Here is a 25,736-nt window from a genome sequence, read left to right as displayed (position 1 = left end):
CTATTAAGATGAAAGTAAATTTTAATCCTACCTGTTAATTCTGAGGCGATTAAAAAACCAAGCATATAATAATACATTGCTATTTTACAAAAATAATTTTAATGATTCTTTACTTAAATGTAATTTATATGACTATCTTAACTTTTACAAGCAATAAGTCAATAAAAAAGACAACTTGTAAGTCGATAAAACAATGGCTGAAGCACAAGTAGTTCACGTGCGGCCAGCCTAAGTTGCATAGGTTGGTACAAGCACAAAATATTAGGTGTCAAGTATCTTAAGTTAGAATATTCCTGATCCACTTTTTAAAATAACTTAACATATTTGAATAATATGTAAATTAAGTAATTAATTATTCGCAGAGTAGTTATTCGTAATATACATATTAGCTTATTTCATCGACTTCAGGTAGAGTTAAAATAACATTTATATTTTCTGTATATCGTATAGACATATTGTGCAGCCATCGTTTGGAACTACGACATAACGACCCACACTATATTTCCTATTTCTACAATTTTTTATTAATGTGATATCTTATTATCTTGATAGGTAGGTGTTAATGTAATTCAGTTAGTTAACCTATAATAACAATACATTTTGTTTGCTACTTCTGTAGAATTGAATCCTGTGACCTCCAACTGGGAGACACATGGAGGGGGATGCAGGGCAAGATGAGCGTGACCGCGCCGGGTAAGAAGATAAGAAAAAAGTCATCAGACAATAAATCTCAACAGTAGGTATTTAAGCGATATAGTAAACGTTTTTATTTTGAGATTTTTAAAACTCGCCTTCTTTAATTGTTTAGTAATTATCAAAAAGTTGGAAAAGATGACATTTATTTTACCGCACATTTTATTTCACCTTATTTTTTACATGTATGTTACTAAGTCTGACTGACTCAACATCAATCATCTGACAATTTATTTATAACTTATGTTTGAATTCTGTTCTAAAACAAAATTTTACAGGACCAGGTGCAAGCTTCACGACCGGACCTTGTTCACTTTTGATTGCCTGGTAGTTTAAGAATCTAGGTGTCTTATTAATACCGAGTTATGTTCAGTTTCTTATACTACTTTATATTTATTTACTCATGCAATGGTAGGTCATTCCATAATGTATTGTCTAGTAAGCTTTACTTATTTTTGCTGCTCAATTATATTGTCGTGTTGTCTCTGTGACTTCAGATGGTCAGGTAGAGTGAACTCTCCTTGGTATAATGATTTGTACATTCTAAGACTTTTGAATAAGAAAAAAATAAATTGAAACCTACTTGGTCGCGATAAATGTGCCTTCATCGGAAAACTACAGAAATAAGAATATACAGAAACCGTGTACCCGACTAATATTGGAGCATCAAACACCACTCCGCTTTAGTAGTTTCTCAAATAAACGGTTAGTCACTTTAACCATTTAGCAGTTGATGACAATTATTTTACTTCTAATTTATCTAAAAGTTTACTATAAAATTTGAAAAAGGTTGTGAGTTAGCAACACTCCGCGTGTGTAAAATGAGACGTGCGCGGGGTGTTTTACTGGTTTTTTTACACAATGCTCTGCAAACAATAATGGCTGAATGAGAATTCTGTATGTTCTTAATTCTGTACGAATAAACATTAAATGTTTTTGTTATCAAAACAATGCTTAAATATTTTTCCACATATAAACAAGAATTTATTTTTCTTTTTGATTTCTCATTTCGTTATAGATACATACCGCTATTTTAGCATTTAACTAACACACTTAAATAACTATATGGAAATATACTACTATTGATAACCACTGAGCGGTTACATAGCTACAATATTAATCGAAAATTACATATACACCTATAACTAAATCAAAACCGTCTCGGCAGACGGTTTAAAGGCAGGAAACAATTATTTCTGTGATTCTAGATTAATAACTTGTTCTGACACGCTATTCTCCAAAAACACTTCGTGAGTTTCTGACTTTTAATTACACGCCTATTATAAAACCTCACATTTTTTGCAGTAGAACTTCTAACTTTGACAACGAAAATCATCATTAAATATTATCAGGTGTAGATAACTTGACTATAATAAAATTTTTAAAATATATTATATCCTGTAGTTATATTATATAGAAAATATATTACAGAAAATCGGCGTTATTTATGAGTTAACCCAAGTCGGGTTTACCTAATCTATGTCTCCTCTTGCACTTCTTTAGACTGGCTGAAAGATTTATCTTTGACTTCACCTTTTATTTTATTATTAAAACAATACAACTTATGACTATTGTGTTAAAATCAATCGGGTAGGTACTTAACGCAATTTTGGATTATTTGAAAGTTGTAACCACAGACACATTTGAAAAGGTACATAATTAATTAACAAAAGGTTTGCTTAATAACATGTTACATTTAAAACCTCCAGTCTGTCTGTTTGTAGTAACTCTACCAATCCGCGCCGCAGTTTTGGAAGACAGGTTCTACTGACAAGATACCGAAGGAGAAAGAGAGATTCAGTAGTTAATTATTCCAAAACTAACATTTTACAATAAATCTCAAAACAATTATTCTATCTTGCGGGATAATAAATATATATAAATAGCAGCAGATTTGACTTCTTTGAGCAACGTCTAAAAATTCAGAGATAATCACAGTATGTATAAGTATACTTAACCCCACAAATGATTTATACATCATTCGAGGATGCGATTTTTGCACTTGGTATCGGCTAACCAACGTGTTCTTTTACAACTGAGCGATACTTACTTAAGAACTGTAACAATAAATAATACACTATGTAACTAAGTTCGAATGTAACACAGAATAAAATCAGATCGCCATTCACACTTTTTTAAGTTATTCCTCTCCTAACGCTAGGCTTTTTATGTAAATTGTGAATACTAAAGCGAGCCTGCGAAGCCCAGTGGAGCGTAACAAAGGTAGAGTCGGTGAATCCGAATGCAGGGACGACGTCGTCCCTTCAATCGGTGAAGCGAAAATGAAGCAAAGCGGGTCTGACGTAGCACGCGTAGAAAGATATGTTGACATCCTTATGCCCTCCGCTATCAAATTCGTGCTGCGTACCGCTGTAAACAGTGCGGTTACGACATACGTCTCGTACTTAAGTTTTGGTTATTTAGGCGAATCATCAAAAGACACATTCATGTATAAACAGTTTTTACATCTAGGCATTTTATTATCCACGTCATAATATGATCGTAAAATAAACCAAGAAAATGTGAATAGCGGGCTTTGTAGAGCATTATGGGCAGTTGGCAAAGTATTATATTAAAGGGTTTAAAACGGGCACCACATCCAATATGCACTCTCCACGCACATTTCACTCCGATACCTGACCGAGCATACTCAGGTTATATTGAGGTTAAGTAACATTTCTATAATACAGATAGTGAAGTGTCCTGTTAATAAAAGAACCCCTTCTTACTTTTTACCATCTCGACCCGAAGAGTTCAAACTGGAGGGCTTATAGGCGAGCTAAGACATGATTAAGTCTCTTAATCTGGATTGGTTTCTTTTTAAATATTAATTAACGGACCATGCAGATGGCCCATCTGTTGGAAGAAAGGTAAAGGACAACCATTATTACATCTAAACAGATCACATTTCACAGGGCATGCCAAGAATACGTCTTGCAACAGCCCTGTTTTCATTAACCTGAGCCGTAGGTGATAAGCCTTATGTCCCTTTAATTACACCGGCACCACGCCCTTAAGACCAGAACACATTGAAAGCATTGCCAGCATTTGCAGAAATAAGCGAAAGCTTTCTCGTCACAGGCTCCAGTACTATTTAATCTTATAGACAAGACAGAAAAATGGTAGACAATTATCTCGTTCTGTGTATGTTAGCGCCTACTGAAGACTTTTTCTCTACATTTAATATTAGTCATATCGGCAACTATCTACGACACCCATCTTCTTACTTCGATTATTATATGACATCGTCGTTGCAGTTGTGGTTATAATCGAATCGATCTTTGTTCATGATGTTTTATTACTTTTATGACTCCCAAAACATAATTACGAGTTCCTGCTTTGGCACTATTAGAAAACGTCTGTTCCAAAGTTTTTCGAAACAGTTTGAAAAACTGTTAAGTAATTATCTTTCTATTTATAGAACTAAAGGCACCATCTGTAGGCCAAATAGTTTGAGGTACAAGTGACTCTTCAGGTAAGAACCTCAGAATCCATGATATACCGAATCAATAAGTATAGTTGAGTGTGAAAAATAAGGCTAATACCAGATAAAACCCCTATCAATAAAATAAAGAAATTTCAAATTACAAAACCTTCAAATACCTACTACGTCTGGAGGTTAGGTACAACTATACACAATTTAAAATGCTCGTTACAAATTTAACTTACATATTTACATAACAGCTATGATCGCAATCGCCATAACATTATATAATCTTGATTATATGTTTAATGTTCAGGAAACTGACTTTAAAGGTAGATAGGTACATATAATACGTTAAAAGTATTTCCAATCTTATTTTATATTACCTGGTTTGTCACTTGTTTTTAGTTGAAACATAAATAACTACTAATAGTTCTTGAACACAATTTCCCATTTTGGAGTGTCCTTGTCTCTGCAAGCGTTTTGACCGAGATACACTTCCTTGCTATCAGTGCCAATATTATTAGGCACAAATGACCCAGTCCCGAGAGTGTTTAATCAAATTATTGCGTTGGTTAAGCAACGTTGGTTACAGGTTGAAATCCATATGAACAGTTAACCTTGTTAAGTTATAACTAGCGTGTACGGATACCTTCCAAGGTTTTTTCCTTCCCTCTTTTATAAAAAACCTATCCATTGCCGCAGCGTGACAATCATTTACATACCTAACCTAAGTTTAGTCGCCCGCTTAGATTATCGTTTTGAGAGTGAATGTGTTTACATAACTGAAATATAACGCGTAAATTGAATTATATCAAAAATATCAATGCTAATGATGTTGGGGTTGAAAATGATTATCATCAATTTTATATCATTCGTTAACTAGGACAATTGTCTTTTCTAAATTTGCTTTTGCACAGTTATTACAGCTACTTTGTGATACGTACGTAGTACCTACTTGTTATTAATAAATATTTATCCGCGCACTGATTGTGTATGCACTTTGACTACCTCATGCTTATAGAGCAGGGTTTTTAATAATCGCCGACACGAATGAGTCAATTTCTAAATGATCTTGTTGTTTAAAGAGAGTTGCATATTGTTCAATAACTTGCGACTATTGCGTAGAACACTGGTAAATCGAATTAGAACCTCGGCCTTTTTTTGTATTTCAGCTAGAAAAACGGGGGGCTGGTTACTGTGACGTAGTAATTACTAATGCAGTTCTTTCGTGTTTTATTAATATCCCTACTGTACTAAGTATACAGATGTGTGATGAAAATAATATGTAACAAAACAATAAAAAATATATAAAGTTCTTTATAAATTTATATTATATATATTTGCAATTACTATATAGGTACGCAAGCCTTAGAGAGCATCAGTTACCCACTAAATGTGGCACGTCAGTATCGCAATAGAAGCTGCGTGTTATGAATTTCTAAAGGGCAACAATTGTTATTAAACGCTCTCCAAAACTGTATAATCGAGACTAAAATAAGTTTCCCATAGTAAAAGGTACTAAGTACTATATAGCGGCCCGAGTCATTGCGGCCATAAATGCGCCCTACTGTCCATAACGCTCTTTTATAAACGTTATTTTTTTTTTTTATATACTATCTATCGTTACTTCTAGATATAAATAAAATAAAATAAAATAAAAAAGCCATATATTCTACTACCAATAAATATAGAAATACATATTACATTTATTCACATAATTAAATTTATACATATTTTAACAAATTACATATTTAATTTTATTACATTTATTTAATAGCTAGTCTCCAATTCTTATTTGTTTTGTTGTGTTGTGGTAGAAGTCGCCTCTCTGGCGTAGGCCTCCCCCAGCTCTCTCCATTCCCTTCTTTCCTTAGCATTTCTCATCCACAAAGGTCCACAAACTTGAGTAAAAACGTCCGCCCAGCGTTTCCTTGGTCTTCCTCTTTTCCTTTTCTTATTCCGTGGCAGCCACTCTGTCAATATTTTCGTCCATGAAATGGTATTTGCTCTGCAAACATGACCTGCCCATTTCCATTTTAGCAATATAACTATATACTTCTAGATATAGCCACTTCTAAATAAATTTACCAAGCATAATTGTTGTCGTAGGCGCCTACTAATCGCTTTTGCAATTAATAACGGTGATCTCTATAAAAGTCTAAAGACAAGTAAGATGTCTGGCTTTCTTTCATTCATTAAAGTTTTCCAAACTACATTGATAAATCTCAAGAATGAATTAAGCTTTGGGCGAATTTTAGTATCCAATAACTTGTTTAAAGCAATAAAATCCTCATTGCATTAAAACATGATAACTAAAACCTTTTAAAACATGAAACGCAACTTGGAAGTTTTTATATATTTAATAACTTTAGATAATTGAAATTATAAAGATTTTATCTGTACAGTACATATTGCATGTTATCGAATTTCATAGTATTTTGAATTTTTGCTGCTGCCTTCAACTAAATAAATAGGTTATTATAATTTAGTGAATTTGAATCTAAATTATTTATAAGACTTTTTTTTTTCTTTTTAATTTGACAAAAATGAATAAATCTTAAATTAATTATGTTCTTTTCCTAACTGCCTCTTACCTACTTATGCAATAAACATTTTCACCTTCCCTCTTAATGGTCCAGTTCGGCTTTTCTTTGATAGAACCTTAAAATTTCGTGCCTTTAATATTTCTGTTTTGCATTAAATGTTTTTATATTGTTTTTTTTATTATTTGGCAGATTTATTTCGACCAAACTATTTATGTAGATATAACTATCGGTGAATGATAAGGGCGTATCAATTTTCAGAAACAAGTGCGACAATGAAAAGCGACGCCGAGAGCACGAAAACGAAGTGATAAATCAGCTAGAGGAACTCCTTGGTACTTGTTTAGCTGAGGTAAAGCAGCCCGACAAGAACGGAATAGTCCGCGAGGCTACCCGGCTTATCGAGGACGTTCTAGAACAACGGAGGGCCTGTCCCGGCGAGTGCCCTCTGAGTTTGGATGGGTACGTCTCGCCCTTGCAAGGAGGCGAAGTAAGCTCCACCGAGTCACAGGCACCAACATCTGACTTCCAGTATTCCGAACTTAGCACTCTTATTGAGGTATATTTATGTTATATTTAATAAGTTAGCTATTTTCGAATAAAAGTAATTTAAGAGCATATTTAATTACTACTTAAGCCCGTGAATCTTTGGGACTTAAGGGTTCAAAGGGATATTGCCCCTATGAAAGTTATTGCTTTAAGATCCACGTGCTGTTGATCTGCTTAAAAGGATTGTATCGCAATTTCGTATGATGAAGTTGCATAGTAATGTAAAGGACCCTCAGGCCGTTAACCTGTTTATCACCAGATCGTTGAGATTGCGAACATAGGAATTGCTTCATAGTATTAGGATATAGGTTCTCTTGATTTACTTATCACGGGCCCGTCACGATTACGATGTAGTAATTGGTTCATAGGATAAGGGGCTGTTGATTTGTTTATGAATAAAAATATAGAATGTTAAAGCAAGAATAAAAGAATTTATATCTCTATCTATATGAGCCGCCCAGACCTAATGCTATTGACCTGTTACTTATCCGATTATTATCAAGAATGAATAATAAATATACTTATAATACTAGTCTAGTGAAAATAGGAGCAGTATCTTTAGAACAATCCTGAAAGTATGTTTTTCCGTAAGACTTAATAGCTTAGTGGTGACTATAAACGATACTGAAATAAGTTTTCGTGAATTTAAACTTATATTAGTCTGCTCTCTATTAAGCATTTCGCAAAATGCGTATCCCTTGATTAATTTTGCATACAATTTCAGGCAATTAAGCATTACACGAACGTCCTGGGTTTAATATTAATGGAAATTAACTCGAAAGGTGAAATTGAGTGTGTGTCTGAGAACATAAAAGATCTGGTACTAGCGGAGAGAACAGAGTTATATAAGAAATCCATATTCTCCCTCCTGCATGCCGATGATCATGCGAAGATAAAACCCCTGCTGAGGAATATACAAAACTTCGCATGGAGTTCAGGAGAATCTGACAAGTTTCAGTATCTCCAAGCACGTCTTCTTATAAAGGACTCAAATGCGGCTGATGGTCCCAGGTTTGTATTTAACTTTTTATAGTTTAAGTGCTTTTAAGCGATGATTTACATCTGCTTTTCATCATTTAAAAAAAAAATATTTTAAATATTTCTCACTTCCATGCCATATTTTTTTTTTAAATTATTTTAAAAATATGGCATGGAAGTGATAAATAATGTCTAGCCATTAAATAAATAATTTACTTTGTTAACATATGAAACATAGGTTAGGTGGGTAAACCAGGAGTATAAATTATCTTCAGCTAATATTATATGAGTGTTAGAATACGCATAAAGTAGGGTCATGCTAATACATTTTCGAACCGTGAAAACATTTTCTATGTCTACTATAGAGTCCGGCAGCGTGGATAGTTTCAAGGAACGAGTACACAAACACAACACACAAAGTATCTTTGTCGTTTGTCATACAAGACACAGGTTTCCTCTCAGAACGAGAAAGGTTTAAGCTACAGTCGTCTGCGCTGGGCATGTGTTTTTAGCCTTCAGACGCCTTAGAGAACGTTATGTAGAACTCGTAGGTGTGCAGGTTTCCTCACGTTATTTTCCTTTACAAGTGCTATTTAAAAACGCACATAACTCCAAAAAGTTAAGTGGTTCTTGCCGTGGTTCAAGTTTATGACTAGGGTATCGCTGTTTCTGAGGCAAACGTGGCTTATTTATAAGGGTTCGTTGTTTGACTACGAATTGCTAAATTCCTAATGAATAAGCGGCAATTGAAATAAACGGAAATAGGAAATGGACATGGACAATCGTATCGTGTAAAAACTAGCAGCCTATCAAAATCTAGTTTAGAATAATAAATTAGACCTTGATTAAATACCGGACAATTGTTATTTCAAATTAGTATTATTTTTAAACCAACATAATATTTTGCATAACGGATCTACCTATATTAGTTAACTAGTAATATTTTCTTTTCAAAAATAAGTTCAAAATAATTAATAATAAAAAAAATGGTATTTTCGAAGCGTTACTGTGACGAACAGACGATAACTATAAAACGGTTTAACTATACAACTTATAATGTACCTCTGCGCTTATCGATTATTTTCTGCATTTTATGCATTTTTTTACAAGTTTTTATATTGAACTGGAATTTATCTTAACTATGAATCTTTGTGATGCTATATTGGAAAATCGATCTAAAAGTAAGCGAAAGCTAGTAATAAAGTTGCAAAGTAAATATTAAAGATCTGCGTTTCAATTAAAAATTGTGATACAGGTTTGTGGATACTGTGATCCACGCTGCGCCAGTACGCGGCTCGTCCACGGAGGAGGCCGGCTCCGTCATGTGCGTCATTCGGCGCTGTGAGTCGGCCGCTATCTCCAACGACGGCGGACCCACCATCGTTTTCCGACTGGACTGCAATTTTAACATCTTATGTAAGATGGCGATACTTTCCTTGAAATAAATGATATTTATTATTATTAAAAGCATATTTTTATAACGTTTATTTTATTTTTCAGATTGCGACTTGACCGGAGTGGAAAACTGTATAAACTCTTCCCCTGCCTCTCTTGTGGGAACTCATTACTTAGATATCGTTGAAAGTAGTGACCGTGCACGCGTGTCATCGCATCTCCAGGAAGTCGTCAGTCGGGTCGGCCTGCTAGTCGTCAGCGATCCATACCGATTGCGCATTGCGAACGAAACTCCTCGTATCCGAGTAACCGCCCAGTCGCGGTTCTTCCCAACGGTCGGCGAGCCGGACTTCATCATGTCCACGAACACCGTGCTCAGTGACGACGACGTGGATCTTCTGGAGGCGGGAGTTTCTCGGCCTTCACACGGAGGCCCCCTCATGACGTCCGTCGCCAACGGCGAGTCTTCTGGATCCGAGCCGCGTTACCGCTCCCCGGTAGGTAGCCCCGTCGCCGAGCAGCAGTTCTCTATAAATGTGTTCGATCTCGACGAACCCTGGGCCCCATCATTTCCGATGGGCGAGATGGCTGTCGACGAGACGAAGGAGCGTAAAGAGGGCGGCGCTGACGAGACCGCGTCGCTAGCTTCGCCCGCGGACGCACAGCCGCCAACGCCCGCTCATGAGGAGCCCAATCGCCTCAGGACGCTTCTCAGCAAGAAGACAGGGCCCAACGCCGCGGACGCCAATTCGAATAACCGCATCTTGAAAGACCTGCTAAAGCAAGAGGACGAGGAGGCGACGGGCAGCGAGACGTCGGCGCCGCACACTCCGCTCACGCCACACACGCCGCACACGCCACACACGCCCCACACGCCCCTCACGCCCGGCTCGGCGCTGTCCCCCCTCTACTCGGCGCAGGCGCATGCGCGCCCCGTTCCGCATCACAACAATCAACTGCTCAGGGTGAGCACATTTATATCGTTACTTGCTTTTGCCGGTTTGCGTACAAGTTGTAACAACGACTGAATCGGCTTCCTCTAGCCCCGAAAACTCATGTGCGAATCGACAGCTACTGATCCCAATTAAAATACAGTGATTTTTCTTTCGTCGAACGTCGAAAATCCTTTTAGTCTCTCAAATTTCAACAGTAACACTTAGCAGTGTTCAAAATAATTTATATTTACACTAGACATGAAGAATTAAAACATTAATTTCTACATTTAGTCGTTTGATACTAGATAATCAAATCAAGTACCTATACGAATATGTTTTCTGCTATATAAAACGACTGCAATAATTGATTAAGTTGATATCACTGCGAAACTGCGCCACTGACACTAGATATAGGATGCTTCTTAAACACCAAAGAATTATATTACTTTTCTGAATATTTTTTTTGTTCTTTACTTTTTACCAATGAATAGTGGACATTGGACTGATTAACTGGGTCAGTGTTTCACAACGAAAAAAGAGTCACTGTTTATAACGCGAAAACCGTAATAAAATCTGTCTAGTTGCTACCCCACGATAATTTATAATGTAAAGATCTCATTTTCTTACTAGCTTCCTTAAATTACTGTATATTTATTACTTTACTTCCATTTTTAGATATTAAATGATAAATCTGATGAGGATGGAGAAGAGAGTAGAAGGAATTCGACCGACAGCGGCCGTGGGTCTTCGCAGACCAGCGTGCTGTCACAGCTTCTGTCAAATACCAACAGCCCGTCCAGTAATGGTCGGTCGCAAGAGGGTGGAGACATGTACATGGATAGAATTGCTGGCATGAAACGAAAATTTGAAGAATCCAAAGCGTCACCAAATAACACAAAGAGAGCTACACCTGAAAATCAGCAGGTTCGTAGCTGCATACTCTATTTTTTATACTCATGTAATTGAGTCTAAATTATCTTATTAATTTTTCTCTCAGATGAAAAAAATGTTCTGTTGTGGCATGTTCTGATTTATCTTACTCTAATTTAAAGACTTTTTCGAAACATATTATTTTTGGGGCGCCAAAAGAACGAGGTACGTTGTGGCATTTAGGAGGTGTTTTTTAGGGTTTCCTATACAAATTTAAATCGTATACTGCACTTTGTCCTTCCGTCCGACATTCCGACATAGCTGATTATATAACTAACTACTACTTAAATGAGAAATAGTTGTAGGTATATAATAGTGGAGTATAATGATTTCAAAGTTTTTTTTTTTAATTTTCATTTAAAGGAACGAAAATCATTCTTAGCGTATAGATTAACTGTGCGGGTGCCAGGTCCATCTAAACATAAAATTAGCTTACGTTCTACTTAGGTACTTTTTTCTGGGTACCGAACGGTGTACTAGTAGGATTCGTACTCGGTCGGTTTTGTTTTAAGTGTAAATAGAAACAAGAATCCAGTGATATAAAACGCTCATTTTAAACCGAAATAATTAGGTGTCATCTAGTGCTGCGAGCGCCAGTACGGCGACTTCCATAGCGACGTCGAGTATCAACAGCGCGGCCACCAGTAGCGGCATGAGCCAACTGTGCCAGAAGAACCAAATACTGGTGTCATTGCTGGCGCGGCAACAGACCACGCCGCCAACGCCATTGCCACTGCCCAACCCCATCATGCGGTACCCGACCCGCGCGCGGCCGCCGCAACCACAACCGCAACTCCCTCAGTCGCATCCGCACCACCAGCTCCAACAGCTGCGCTCCTTTCATCACGCGCTTGCTAATATCAGGTGTGTTACTTTTTCTTTATTATTAATCTAGATTTTGCAGTGATGTGATGTTGCACTCTCGATAATAGCGGGCAAACCTGTGACGAGTGTATATATTATAAAAACTATAACTTTAAGCCAGCGCTCGTATGGTTTATGGGGAATTGGGTGGAATGGTCCTCATATAGTCATATAGAACAGATCGACCGTCCGTCCACGCTACTGCCACTACCTAACCCCATCATGTGGTATCCGAACCGCGTGCGGCCGCCGCAGCCGCAACCGCAGCTTCCTTCAAGCTCTTTTAAATATTTTTGTTTACTACATGTTAGCCCTGTTGAAGAAGAAACAAACAGCAAAACATAATATTTATAGGCAAGAATAGGTTTTTCGGAATGAATATTTTTCTGTATTATTCGAAGAGGCAAATAAGAGTTTTGTATTTATCACAGAAGTTTGCGCATTTCAGTGGGGTAAATAAATTTATATTAAACTCCGGCCTAATCTGTTGATTTGATGCTGTGTGAAATAACAAACCTCTTTCGAATTAATACTAGTATGGATTTGGGAATATAATATGATTCTTTATTTGAAAACTTACAATAAAGGTCGCTAAGATTATATTAAAACATTAATATAAAGCTTTCAACGTCACATACGTATTAATTGACAAGAGGTCTTGAGTAAGTTAAGTTAAAACATGTTAAAATCTTATCAGAATGCCAAGTGTGAGATTTTCTACCTATGTTTATTTATTCAAATGCGATAAAGTTAAGACTTAAGCGGTATCGAATGAGCCCCATTGAGTACAATACTGCGAAAAACACCTGTTATTTGATTGCGCTATTTCTATACCATTTAAATATTTGTTAGAAAAATTTATTGGTTAGAAAATCACACATTTGGCACTCAGAATTCCTTCTTTAAGAAAGTATCTAAAGATAGTACTTTTGTATCAATTTGTAGTAATCGGGGGAGCAATGTGAACGGCGGCGCTGGGCCTGTTTCCTCAGCGTCGAGCGTGGAGTGTACACCCATGCAAACGTCGCAGGCGGGGCTCGGGGCGCAGAGCCACCTTCAAATGGTACTGCAAGGTGGTTCACGAGCGACCTACAACCCTGCTTCGGCGCCGCCGCTTTATGCCACAGCTAGTACCCACCATTCCTACAATCAGTGAGTTTTTTTTTTTTTTTTTTATTGTGTCTCTTTTACAATGGATTCTTATAATCTAAGGAACGGTAACAACTGTGTTAGTTAGAAACTGTGTTACAGCTATTAACGCCCACCTCCGGGTTTGCTTAAATACAAAAAGACTAAAACAAAGAAAAATTAAAATATTACAACTAAAACAATACAATTTACAATTTTATAATGTACGTGTTCGTGTATGCGTATGTGTGCGACAGTGCGTTTGTGTATGTGTGTGTGTATGCGTGCGTGTGTTAGTGTGTGTGTGTATGCGTGCGTGTGTGTTTTTGTGTATGAGTGTTCGTGCGTGTATGTACGTGTGAGGGGTATTGATAATAACCATGATCCAATTATTAACCTTTAATTTTACACACAGATTTAATTGGCTGCGCTGAAGTTCGCTGTCTGGGACGATCGCGTAGGGGTTCAGTTTAGTCTTAGAGTGGTTTTCCAAAAACTCTAATTCAGCTTTTCAGCTCATCTTTTCTGAATGTAGATTTCAAAGTGACTCAATTAAAATTTTTCAAAATTCAAACCGCTATTTAATTAAAAAAGGTGTGGATTTTCGGAATAAATATAAAAATATGATACACATCCCGTTTCATTCTCCCATCCCCAAAGTCACGTCAATATCAGTGCAGCAGTTCTGAACATAGTTTCGAAAGAAATGATCTAATTTGAGTATTGGTTACGTACTTGTTCGGTTGTTGTATACTCATTTGAAAATCATTCATGCACTACAACAAAATTTAGAACTTGTGTTTGGATAATCACATGTACCTTAATTAGAGGCAGTTTTTTGGAAAACATACATGTATACACTTCAACTATTATTGTTATTAACACAGCTTGAAAGGTTAAGACTACAAAATGTTCAATTATTTTATCGTGTATTTGTATTGGCTTAGGACAGCACCACCGTCTGAGCTTAGGCTTATAGGAGCTCGTTTACAGGAGCGGCAACCCGAGGACGCAGGGTGGGTCGGGAGACAGCGAGGTGCCCAGTGATCAGGCCTTATCCGACATCCTGGACGAAGTGATCGAGAATATGCCCTATGCAGACCGATCCGCTCCCGAAGTCAGTGTTCTTATGGATCTGGAGAGCCATCGACAGTTATTACGCACAGACGTCGTGAGTTTTGTTACTATTGTATTTTAAATTAACAAATCTAGTATGATTTGTAGTAAACGTGCTTCTCCGGTGAAGTACTATCGACGGGCAAACACCTATGCCTCAGGTCGAAGGACACAGGCTGCAATGTGCAATTCGTGTTCCTCGCTTGCTCTGTGAAAGATTTATTTATTTATTTATTTTTCTTTAATTGGAAAACCAAAAGTTGTAAATACTAAATAGTTAACAAATTGGTTGACTTAAAGCTAATAACAGGTTTCCACACATAAATTTTATATAAACAAGGGTACCTGATAGAACCCAGCAAAAATGCAGCAAACTATAACTAAATATTAAGTATACGTAGCATGCAACAGTTTATCTACTAAGTTGCGACATACACTATTCACATTACCATAAAATAAATCAATTTCGGGGTCATTGTAAACAGAATTAAGAAGGCGGGAGACACGGATTACCAAATAATTAAATCTGTCCTTAGTTTTAGTTAAGGGTACATGCAGAATCTTTTTATGCCTGGGTAATCGTGAGGGTACAATAAAATCTAACTTAGTAAGTAATTCCGGACTGTCTATTGTCCCTCTAACTATTTTAAGTAAGAGATATTGGTCTTGGTTTATAGGTGATGGTTTTAAACTATTCATCAGGTGGGCCATCTGATTGGTCCGTCAATTATTACTTTGAAAAAAAAATCCGTAACGCAACCGAAGTATATTGGCCATCTGTTTCAATTATAAATATACGTTTTAGGGCGCGAAAGAGAAGAATGATGTGATAAATGCTATAACACAAAGCCTAATGCAGTGTGAAACTGCAACCAAAAGTCCAGTGGCTTCAAGTCCGGGCGCGCCACCAGTGTATCCAGTTCAAAGTCTAGTAAGTATTGATATACATCTTCAAATCTTTCTGTGAATAAATCGACCTTAGTTCAAACGTTCTTGTCCAATTTAGGTATGCATTCATTGGTGCTAATTCCGACGTACACAAATCTTTTAATTTTTTAAAACAAAAAAAAACGAAATGAAAATGTCATACCAACTAAAAAGTTAAAAAATATATATAAAACATTAAGAGGTTAGTACTAAAAATACTAAGTAACTTCCTAGCTTTAATAGCAAACGATATACAAAGAATGTAGTAATTTATTTCTGCTCAACGCGCTCAATCTTAGTTCACTATCATCACTAGGCCAAAAACATAACGATAGACTTAAATGTCTCAAAAACGTCGAAAACATCGAACCAAATCACCAAAAATTTCCTTTTCTAACTTTTAACTAGATTATATGGATATAAATGTTTAATATGCCAATCCTTTTATAATCCTCTTCCAGTTCTGTTTCGAAGTGCATTATCTCATATCATCATAAGAGCTAATCGATATACATGTATAAAAAAACAGATAGTTAATAAGTTTGTTTGAATGTTTAGGGAACGTGTACGATGAGTGGTGGCAATGTTGGCGGGGCGCTGTACAGCATGGTGGCCCGAAGCGATCAAGACCCGGTACGTGCGCGGGCTATCTCGGAACAAAGGGCGCGTTTACTCCAGATGCAACGCTTACAACAGCTGCACGTATCTCCGGAGGTATGTATTTTTTATATACCAACAATATACCCTCCTATATATATATATATATATATATATATATATATATATGGCCACTTCGGCCGATTGGCGCAGTTTGCAGCGACCCTGCTTTCTGAGCCCAAGGCCGTGGGTTCGATTCACACTACTGAAAAATGTTTGTGTGATATGTATATTCTAAGTATTTATGTATATTAATCATAAAAGTATTCGCCAGTCATCTTAGTTCCCATAACACAGGCTAAGCTTACTTTGGGGCTAGATGGCGATGAGTGTATTGTCGTAGTATATTTATTTATTTATATTTATTATAAATATAGCCCTTGATTGCAATCCTAGTTAAAACCTGCTGGTATATAGTGATCCATTCTAAAATGGTCACGGGCTAACCAGTTAGGCGTACGGCAGTTATATTGAACCCACACCCCTAATCTGTCTCTACTTTACATCGTATCGCTAGATCGCTTAGCGGCACGTTTTTGTCGGTAGGGTGGTAACAAGCCACGGCCGAAGTATTCCCTAGACCAGACCAGAGAAAATTCGGAATTCCCAAAAACCCAGGATATCCCACTTAGAACCACAGTGCTCACCGCTGCGGCAGGGCAGTCTTCAAAAACATGTAGTAAAACAACAGAAAGCGAATTCGGAGAATTAAGCCTAAGGGCAATTTTATATTTTAATTTTAGTTAAATATGAAATACATATATATTTTTAAGAAGTATTTAAAAAAAAACCGGACGGTTACGATTTAAGCCCGCACGCATCTTGCCGGTAACAGGTGGCTGCCAAATGCTTTGTCAATTATTCCACGGTTCTCGTACCAATATATTATTATATGTATTATGAAAATCAAGCTTAATTTGCTATAGTCCGCGAAAAGCAGGAGAATCTGTATGCTGTAATTTATAATTTCTTCAATCCTTATACTCCACATCAAACAGATCTTCGGCAATGTTGTCGAAGTGTTGTGTGTATACGCACGTTTCGCTCCGAAACCGGAGCATTCTCAGGAAATGTTAACTTTTCCATGAATAATTGCTAAGAATATATATTTTTATCTAATATTAATTATATGTAGTAAAAACTTTGTAGTACATCTACGTAAGTCTGGATGAATATCTGCAAACCGGCGTGTTGTTTTAGCAGAGTTTTTGCTGACCTTTAATATCTAGTTGGTACTAATCCGGTACTTTCCGTAAAAAGGCTGTTTTTTTTTACAAATTTTATTACCTTTGTTAATACTGTAACAAGTAAACAATTACTAAAGTATAAAATTGATTCTCTTGCTAAGAACTTGTTACATTGTTCAAAACGATTAAGCGACCTTGGGTCATTTAAAGACTGTTTTTTGTGCCGACGGATTGCCAATAAAATATGATTCACTTGCCTTTTTCGTGTTTCCGCTTCATAGCTAAGTCTGTATGTCATCCGTTCTGCTGGTTCCAATCGGCGTTCACATTAGCCGATAACGAAACCTATCCGATCCGAACACGATATTGACAGACAGATAACATGCATATAATATAAATGCTTTCACATTGTAATATCGGAACCAATACCAGCAACATTATAGTGTTGGGTAAGTTGCGGGTCGGGAAAAGGGAGCAGCGTCTGGTGTCATTCACATTACTATGATCTTTGGTTCGGTCACTAATATCTGGATCGGATCGGTTTCGGCAAAGGTACGGTCTATACATCGAAAGAAATAAGTTACATACATATTGGGAGTATATAACTTATTTCTTTGTTTCTTTGGATCATGCTTTCCGAGAATGCCGGGTCAAACGTCAATATGAATCTGTAAACAAATTGATTTTATTAGTCACTTGATATGGTACAATAATTAATATATTAACTAAGTAAGATGTGAGCCAATTTGCTTACAAAAGATGTTGATGTAATACCTATTTCATAACATTAAACATCTTTATTTCTCTCGGATTTTATTTATTTAAACATCTTTATTGCATCAAACAGGAAAACACACTGTACACACTTAACAATACTAAGTGCAGAAAGTATCACTAAAGTGATTTATTTCTGGATACCTAAACGAAAAGAATATAACAATGAGAGGAATACGCATAATACAAATGGTTACATTTCGCTATTACTTAGACTTATTACATGACTTATAATTTAATAAATAAGAAACAAAATATTTCTATTATGAAATTTAAGTTCAGTTTGCTATACTCCACGAAAAGCAGGAGAATCTATAGCAGATATTGACTATACAAATGAATTGTTAATAATAAATATTAACTGTAAGGTCAACATCTCAAGGATGCTCCAGTTTCGGAGCGAAACGTGCGTAGAGGGGGTTTACATTGCCGAAGATCTGTTTGGTGTGGAGTACAAAGATTGAAGAAATTATAAATTCCACCATATCGATTATTTTTTTATATGACCAATTTAAAAATGCATACTTTCGCCGCCGGATTATAGGTATGTAGTTTAAGTGTTATTTTTTATTACTTGTCTAAAACAGGATTCTTTCTTCTGTTTAGGCGGCCGAGCAACCGCAGGCGGATCTCGGCTCAACGATCAACGCTTTGGTTTCCGAGACTCCGCCCAACGTAGCCCTAACGCGTACTGGTTTCCATCACCTATATCATCCGACGAGTGAGTGATATGGCATATCTTATGTTGAATATCTTTAGAGATGTTCTGTAATCTTTCTTATTTTATTTATGTATTTACATATTATGTTTGCAGATCAAATGGGTTCAAATTATGGTACAAATAAAATTCAGCCACCACAACAAAATCCGATGCTCAGTCGGCAACTTTGTGTAAGTATTGACCTAGGTGTTTTTGTTAATTTGTAAAAAAAAACATTTGCAAACAATGGCTATTAACTTTACAAATGTTGCGTTTTACTTTATTGATATGTCTATGCACTCTCATATGGTCATTCAAAATTATAAAAAAAAAAAAAAAAATGTTAAAAGTAATTAATTTTATTACACAATATTTCACAGTCCGCTCCATACATACACCATTTGTGCCATTATTAGTTTAATAGCACAAACAAGTCAACCAACAAAGCGGATATTGTACAATGTGTGGCAATATTTTATCTTCTAGTTGCATTGTTCGCTCAGAATAATCTGTACTATGTTTGTCGATATTTTTGCAGTGTCTTAAAGATAATAAAAACTTAAGGTACTTATTAAAAAAATTTCCTCATTCAAAGCATGCACATTTGTTCAGTCCATCCATGTGTATGAGATTGTTTGAGAAAATTTGAATACAGTGTTTATTTTCTTATAAAAAATAATATAAAGAATATGTATCTGGAGGTACAATACCACTGAAATATAAAAAAAAAGCATACTTGTAATAGTAAGTCTGTGATCTTTTAAAAATATCTGACGTTCCTTACTGACGAAGAAATTTCATTATTCTTAAGTTTTCACCTCAAAGAACTGTGTCAAAGTAAATAAAAAGGTAATAGTAGAGCTTTTTGTGACAGAGCTCGTCCGGGTAAGTATTACAGCTATGCTCATTTCTGACGCAAAACAGCATTGTCACAATGCTGTGTTCCCGTCTGGCCGATGTGGTTGCCGCTGTAATTAGAGCCATATGAGGTTTAACACGGTCGATGGATACAGGGCGGCACTTTCTAGGACATGTTTGTCCGTCAATGAATACAAGGTGTATAAAACTCCCCGCTAAACACATTAATGATGATGTAACGAAGTATACCTTTTTCGCGTTTTAGGGTGGAGGCGCCGGTAACGCGGGTGGTTACGCGGCGGCACTCCACACGCCCGTGGCCCCGCAGCCTTATCACCGTGCGCCGCGCCCGCTGCACGGTATGTACCACATACATTAGCGACACACGCACACATAGACACACAAACACACCAAATGTTAGACGGCGGGGTGTCACAACGACCTCCTCCATATCGAATATCAGCATGTACCTTACCTACCTATCAGAGTAACCCCCTTGCGATAACTAGATCGGATGGTACGGAGATCGCTTTACAAGTGGGCTTATCTGAACACCAGAGGCCTTATTCAATTACTAAGCGGTGTTTTTTGACGCTCTGACACTTATAAGATGTCAGGTGAAGTGTGCATAATTATTCCGACGTTTTGCCAGTTTATTAATAAGGCTGGTATATGGCTATGCAGGTTACTAAAACAAATGTTGCACGTGGTATTATATCATATAGTACCAGTAATATGCGAGCTGGTACTATATGATATAATACCACTTGCAATCAATAATGGTACGCTACCATGATTGATACCGCAGGGCAGAATCTTGCAGTTAATTGTTTTGAGAACATAAACATTTAAGACCTCGGCTGGGTGCGATCCAAATCATGCTCTCAGCCTCAATTTCTAAGTGAATAAAAATCGTTGATGTTTATTCACTAAGATAAAAACGGCGTAAACGTTAAATCTCACGGTTCGTTTGATTTGAATGCACTAATAATATTAGTTTTTTTAAATTTAAATAAAATCCCCTTTAGCCATTATTATATTTAAGTATAGATTGGAAGTATCGAGGTTTTTTCATGACTCAAAAAGGGATGGATTATTTTTAGTGGGCCATAAAATATACTCTCATACTTATTATATCAAAGGTTATTTGGTCATCATATCATCTGGATATTAATCTGTTGCCCATATAATACCCTCGTGCGGTCACTACGTGCCTGCATAGTTACGGTTTTTAGTGTAGCAAGATGCACTAGATTTAGTAAACGAAAACTAGTTTCTCGGGATTCGTATTACTGAAAGATGTCTGTTTTTAAACCTTGTATCGAAAGAAAAACTTTATTTTGTTATATGTACTTTATGAATGATTTAAACGAAAATTTTTAATGTTCTTGCCTATTATACTATAGATACAATTAAAGGTATGTATTTTAATCAATGCGTCATAAAAAATAGTTTGTAAGTTTAAAATATTCAGTCTGATCCAAGGTTTATGGTCTGCTTATGTATATTTTAATTATCATACTAATTTATGTTGAGGTAGTTATAGACATTATTATATTCTATTCTTAATTTTTTAATTCGGAGCATGATATTATCAGGTCTACTAGGAAACCTTCAGCATGCCATGTAGATACATTTAAGTAAAATATTATGTAATTTATACAGGATACAGTTTTCAATCATTGAAAAAAGAACTAATTGCATGAGTAAAATATTTGCTTTATTATTCGGTAATCGACCTTAACGCGATGGGTAGAGATAGCGATCTAGATAGTCTAGCTTTTCGAAAATCCGCATGTTCCCGTAGCGGCTGAATACCGAATTTCAATTAGGGGGCGGCCTCGTCGCAATGTCGACGCGAAACGTCGTGAGCACGTTGCGCTCTTCTTCAAAATGGCATTCAGTAGGTAGGTTTCAATACCGCGTCTCTCGACCGGTACTATATGAGGCGTGTGTGGCAGTGGGCGGCTACTATGAGGAGGGAGAGGCGGGCGCGGGCGCTTACTGCGGCGAGTTTGCGCGCCGCGTGCCGCATCCAGCGCACACGCCGCACCCGCCGCACCCGCCGCACCCGCCGCACCCGCCGCATCCACCGCATCCGCCGCACACCCCGCATCCCTCGCATAACTCGCATCCTTCGCCGCACAGCCATCAGCTCTCATGTAAGTAATCACCGCGACGGTTTACATAAAAGATGAAATTAATCGATCTTAAGAGTGTCGCTGAAGTCCAATCAGATAAAGTCTCTGTCTCTTGGCCTAATATTATATAAGATTTAATTTTTAATAACTAATTTGGTTTGTGTTTTATTCGTCTAATGAATTTAATCACCGGCTCTTCGCACCTCCGGAACCTCACGACTGCCAAGAGAACCCGAGGTAAACAGTAGATCGCTTAAAAATTCGCCAGCCGTCGGTCGTGCATGATATCGAATAATTTTCCGCCGAATCTACTTTCGCTTATTAATAAACTTCTTTATATATAATAGCGTTACTGGACGACGTCTATGTAAATTAGCGTTGTACTTCTAATAATATTTGGATCAGTCTGGCGCTCCTCTTATTGACATCGTGTACTCCTGGTGGTGATTATCGTGTTTTATGTGCAGGTGGTGTCGGCGGGGTGAGTGGCATGGGCGGCGTCGGCGGCGTGGGCGGTGGTGGTGCGACGGGTGCAGTCGGCGGCGGCACGTCGGAGTACGTGCGCAACGAGCTGCGCGCAGTGGTAGGCGCACGCTCAGCTCGCCCCGACATGCACACGATGCACGCACCCGATCTCGACCCACTGCTCAACTTCGACATGTCCGCGCCTGGTTAGTACAATTATAATCTTTTCTATGCCTAGATGCATTCACCGGTGATCCCTCGGAACTCGACCCTGGTGATTCGTGACACGGAAGCGGTGCCTTTAACTAATAACAGTTGCTGAATAACTTTGCGGTCGTGGAACTCTAATCCGTTGATATAATCATTGGTTGTTTTTTTTCCAATACAGGTTTCCAAACATGAAAAGAAAATACTTATAAATAAATATTCTGTTAAGCGACAACACCGATAAAAAAGTTTACGATCATGTTGGATGCAAGTGACCGTCGAATGATTAAATTAAATAAAACCATACTAATTTCGGACAGTGGACATTTTAGATCAAAAGCAAAGATGAGACATTGTCAGTCTGAATGTTGGTCACTGGCAATGTATCCGTGTGTACGTACGTAGGTGGCGGCGGTGTGGTGGGGGGCCGCGGCGCCTCGGCGACGGCGAACTCGTGGGAGTCGCAACAGAGCACGCCGGTAAGCCTGGGACGCGACCAGTGAAACCAAACCATCTAGTCACTTTTACACTACTTCTGTATCGGTTTTCATTATTTTTCGTAGACTACATCTCTGATTATTACGTATTGAGTCTGCTCTGCTGCGTGTGTTGTCGAGTCAATCATCTTGATTAATTAGAGGCTGATTGAAAGAAATGTGCCAATTATATTCTTAATTTGATGACTTTGATATTTATGCACTTTCGCCCGCTTAGATTTTTCAGTGAATACTGTATAAATATCAGTCATTGACGTGTACGTTTATATTAATTTCAAATTAAACGGAGTTTACAATAACAAAATACTGTTTTTTGTTAGTTGGTGCATTCCTGATATTGTTTCAAATAAAGCTTATGTGATGTGATGTCTAATAAATAATTTCGTAGAGGATATTATTTAATAATTACATAATTTGCATTTAAGATACTATCTTTAGATAAATTAAATTCATGAAAACATGGATTTTTAATTCATCGCTTCTAGGTTTCTCGTACCTGTGATATTTCAGCTTTTTACAGAAAAATGGGGTAATTCGCATGCGCAAGCGGTTTAATTTATGGTGAAGGTTATTAATGTATCTAGTATTTATGATAAAAAAGTTTTTTGCAATTAGATTGCTTTTTGTTTTGCTTGTACGATGTTGTTGCATACGAATTATTTCGTTTATCGAGTGGCATACTTTAAACCATTAAACTGAGTGCATGATAATTCTTTTACTTCCAGCTAAAAGTGAGGTGTGATCAAAACGTTTACTGACAAAAATAAAATGAATTTTAATCAATAGGACATAGTCCTATGGTTGGATAAAACATTTCTTGAACATTTAAATAAAATTAATCAAACATTTTTTTATATAGGTATGAGGCAGAGTCCCCTCTTGTTCACAAGCCCCCATATATTGGAGTAACGTCACCTGAAGTTAGACATGTTTAATTCCTTTTTTATCATTTGATAATTATTCCTACCTCCATCTTAGTTTTTTGAGAAGTTTGTTAATAAAACTGTATGTAGATTTTGACCGAAACAAAAATAGTCAACTACAGCATTAGAAATGTAGCAGTGTGTTGTTTTTGGTCATATTACAGCGGTGACTTGTAGTTACTGGGCTTGTAATTAATTTACTGAACAGTTTTTTTCTTGTATCTCTCTTCTGACAGTTCTTAATCGCACAGTAGCTGAACGAGTTGTTTAAAGCTGCTTCTGAACATCAACAGCATCGGAGAACTAATTGCGTAATTACATCGACGCAATGTAGCTATGATATCTTTCATGTGTCATCATATTTTATAATAGAAAATAACTTCCTGCAAACTTCGCAGACAGCTGTGCGTCTCTCATCTTAGAATTGGGGTTATCCCATTGGTGGGGTCCGCTTTCCAGTATATTCTAGCTCCCTTCGCCCGGTCTTGAGAATACGCTTATCTTAATCTATTAGCACAAATTAGAGCTCATCGTTTTCTTGGACTTTATGCGAAATAGTGTGAAGCTGCAATAAATGAATCCGTGTGTACACGTAACAAACACTTCAGTTTTTTATCTCCTAGGGGATCGTATATAGGGGTTGTTTTCGTCTCCTACTCTGTTAATTTATGTCCCCTACAAAGTATTGAAGTATATATCCTAATACCCTTTGCGGATTCGCAAGCAGTTTTAAAAGCATAATATGCAGCATTACCAGAACGTCTCCAGTTTTTAGAACTAGGATGCGTGAGATAATTATATCTTATTAGAAATGGGACGAGAAAATGGTAAATCTCATTAATTCGTAACGCGCATCTTAACGACAAAACCTCCAGAACACCATATTATTTGATTTAGTGTATCAAATTATTGTTTATTCAAAGTTTGTAATACAACCCTTTAAATTATACCTTCAGTCTTCTTAATAGGTATAATATTCTATTTATAAACTGCGACTTTTTATTTCTGAGTATATTTTAAAATAAAAAAGCTTATATTTTGATCTATCCTCGCTATACGTAATATATTTATTATAAACTTTAAAATCACGTTCAGTGAACTACAAGACGCCCCAACATTATGTGCGCGAATAAGAGAGAATAATATTTGCAGTAAATAAAATCTAATCTTGCTTTATCTTCGAAAAGCAGCTTTTTCGTGGCACAAAGTTTCACTTTAGATTATTTTATTTCATTGTACTGAAACAATCACCTCGTAGTGGTATAATTTATTACCTTTCGATAGGTTTTGAATACTGTAAAGGCGTCTTTGTTGCTTTGATAATGATTCTTTCAATACCACAAATGTTAAGGAATCAAACATAAATAAAACGGAGCTTCAGCTATTTGGTCTCACTACCTTTCAATAATGCTGCTTTATTAGAGAAAATATTTGATAACTCCGACAAATTATAAAAAAAATGGGCGGAATATTTCTACGGACATGACAAAAATACACAGTAAAAACTTTGATAACTTACTCCTAAAACTTTTATACAAAAGCCATTTAGACTTGCCTACAAAAACAAGAAAGGTTTTATTACATTGATCACTAACCCTAGTATAAGATTTCTATGCTTGCAGTCAAGAGAAGTCTTCCGAGTATCGAAACATTCTACTGTCAAAGTAAAATGGAACCTTTCCTATTTGTATTTAAGCTCAAATCTGTCCACACCTTACTATAAAGCACTCTTTGCGAAATATTGACAAATCAGTAATACAGAATTAATTAGTGACTGTAAAGAAGTAACATTTGTTTTTAGTTTCCCAAAGAAAGATTATTGAAAAATTATTACTTTTATTT

At 36.7% G+C, this 25,736-nt stretch overlaps 1 protein-coding gene across 9 annotated transcripts in view; it reads left to right on the top strand.

Annotated features, from left to right (window-relative positions):
* LOC120637082 overlaps positions 1 to 25,736 on the top strand; it is a 67,771-nt gene that overhangs the window by 33,904 nt on the left and 8,131 nt on the right. For 2 of the 9 annotated variants that reach the window (XM_039908704.1, XM_039908701.1), the window contains 17 exons: positions 620 to 736; positions 6,925 to 7,222; positions 7,937 to 8,223; positions 9,446 to 9,606; positions 9,691 to 10,550; positions 11,196 to 11,444; positions 12,022 to 12,314; positions 13,260 to 13,466; positions 14,436 to 14,613; positions 15,364 to 15,489; positions 16,044 to 16,199; positions 18,710 to 18,824; positions 18,918 to 18,994; positions 19,927 to 20,020; positions 21,623 to 21,823; positions 22,270 to 22,473; positions 22,880 to 22,953. In XM_039908704.1, the coding sequence (XP_039764638.1) occupies positions 620 to 736; positions 6,925 to 7,222; positions 7,937 to 8,223; positions 9,446 to 9,606; positions 9,691 to 10,550; positions 11,196 to 11,444; positions 12,022 to 12,314; positions 13,260 to 13,466; positions 14,436 to 14,613; positions 15,364 to 15,489; positions 16,044 to 16,199; positions 18,710 to 18,824; positions 18,918 to 18,994; positions 19,927 to 20,020; positions 21,623 to 21,823; positions 22,270 to 22,473; positions 22,880 to 22,953 (3,697 nt within the window). The remainder of the gene's footprint in view (positions 1 to 619; positions 737 to 6,924; positions 7,223 to 7,936; positions 8,224 to 9,445; positions 9,607 to 9,690; positions 10,551 to 11,195; positions 11,445 to 12,021; positions 12,315 to 13,259; positions 13,467 to 14,435; positions 14,614 to 15,363; positions 15,490 to 16,043; positions 16,200 to 18,709; positions 18,825 to 18,917; positions 18,995 to 19,926; positions 20,021 to 21,622; positions 21,824 to 22,269; positions 22,474 to 22,879; positions 22,954 to 25,736) is intronic. The other 7 variants (XM_039908706.1, XM_039908707.1, XM_039908708.1 and 4 more) reach the window with 5 other exon arrangements.

This window comes from Pararge aegeria, chromosome 3 (genome assembly GCF_905163445.1).
Source record: "Pararge aegeria chromosome 3, ilParAegt1.1, whole genome shotgun sequence".
NCBI classification, from domain to species: Eukaryota; Metazoa; Arthropoda; class Insecta; order Lepidoptera; family Nymphalidae; genus Pararge; species Pararge aegeria.
The sequence above is the reverse complement of the archived record's forward strand: the minus strand, read 5'-3'. Positions and strand labels throughout refer to the sequence as shown.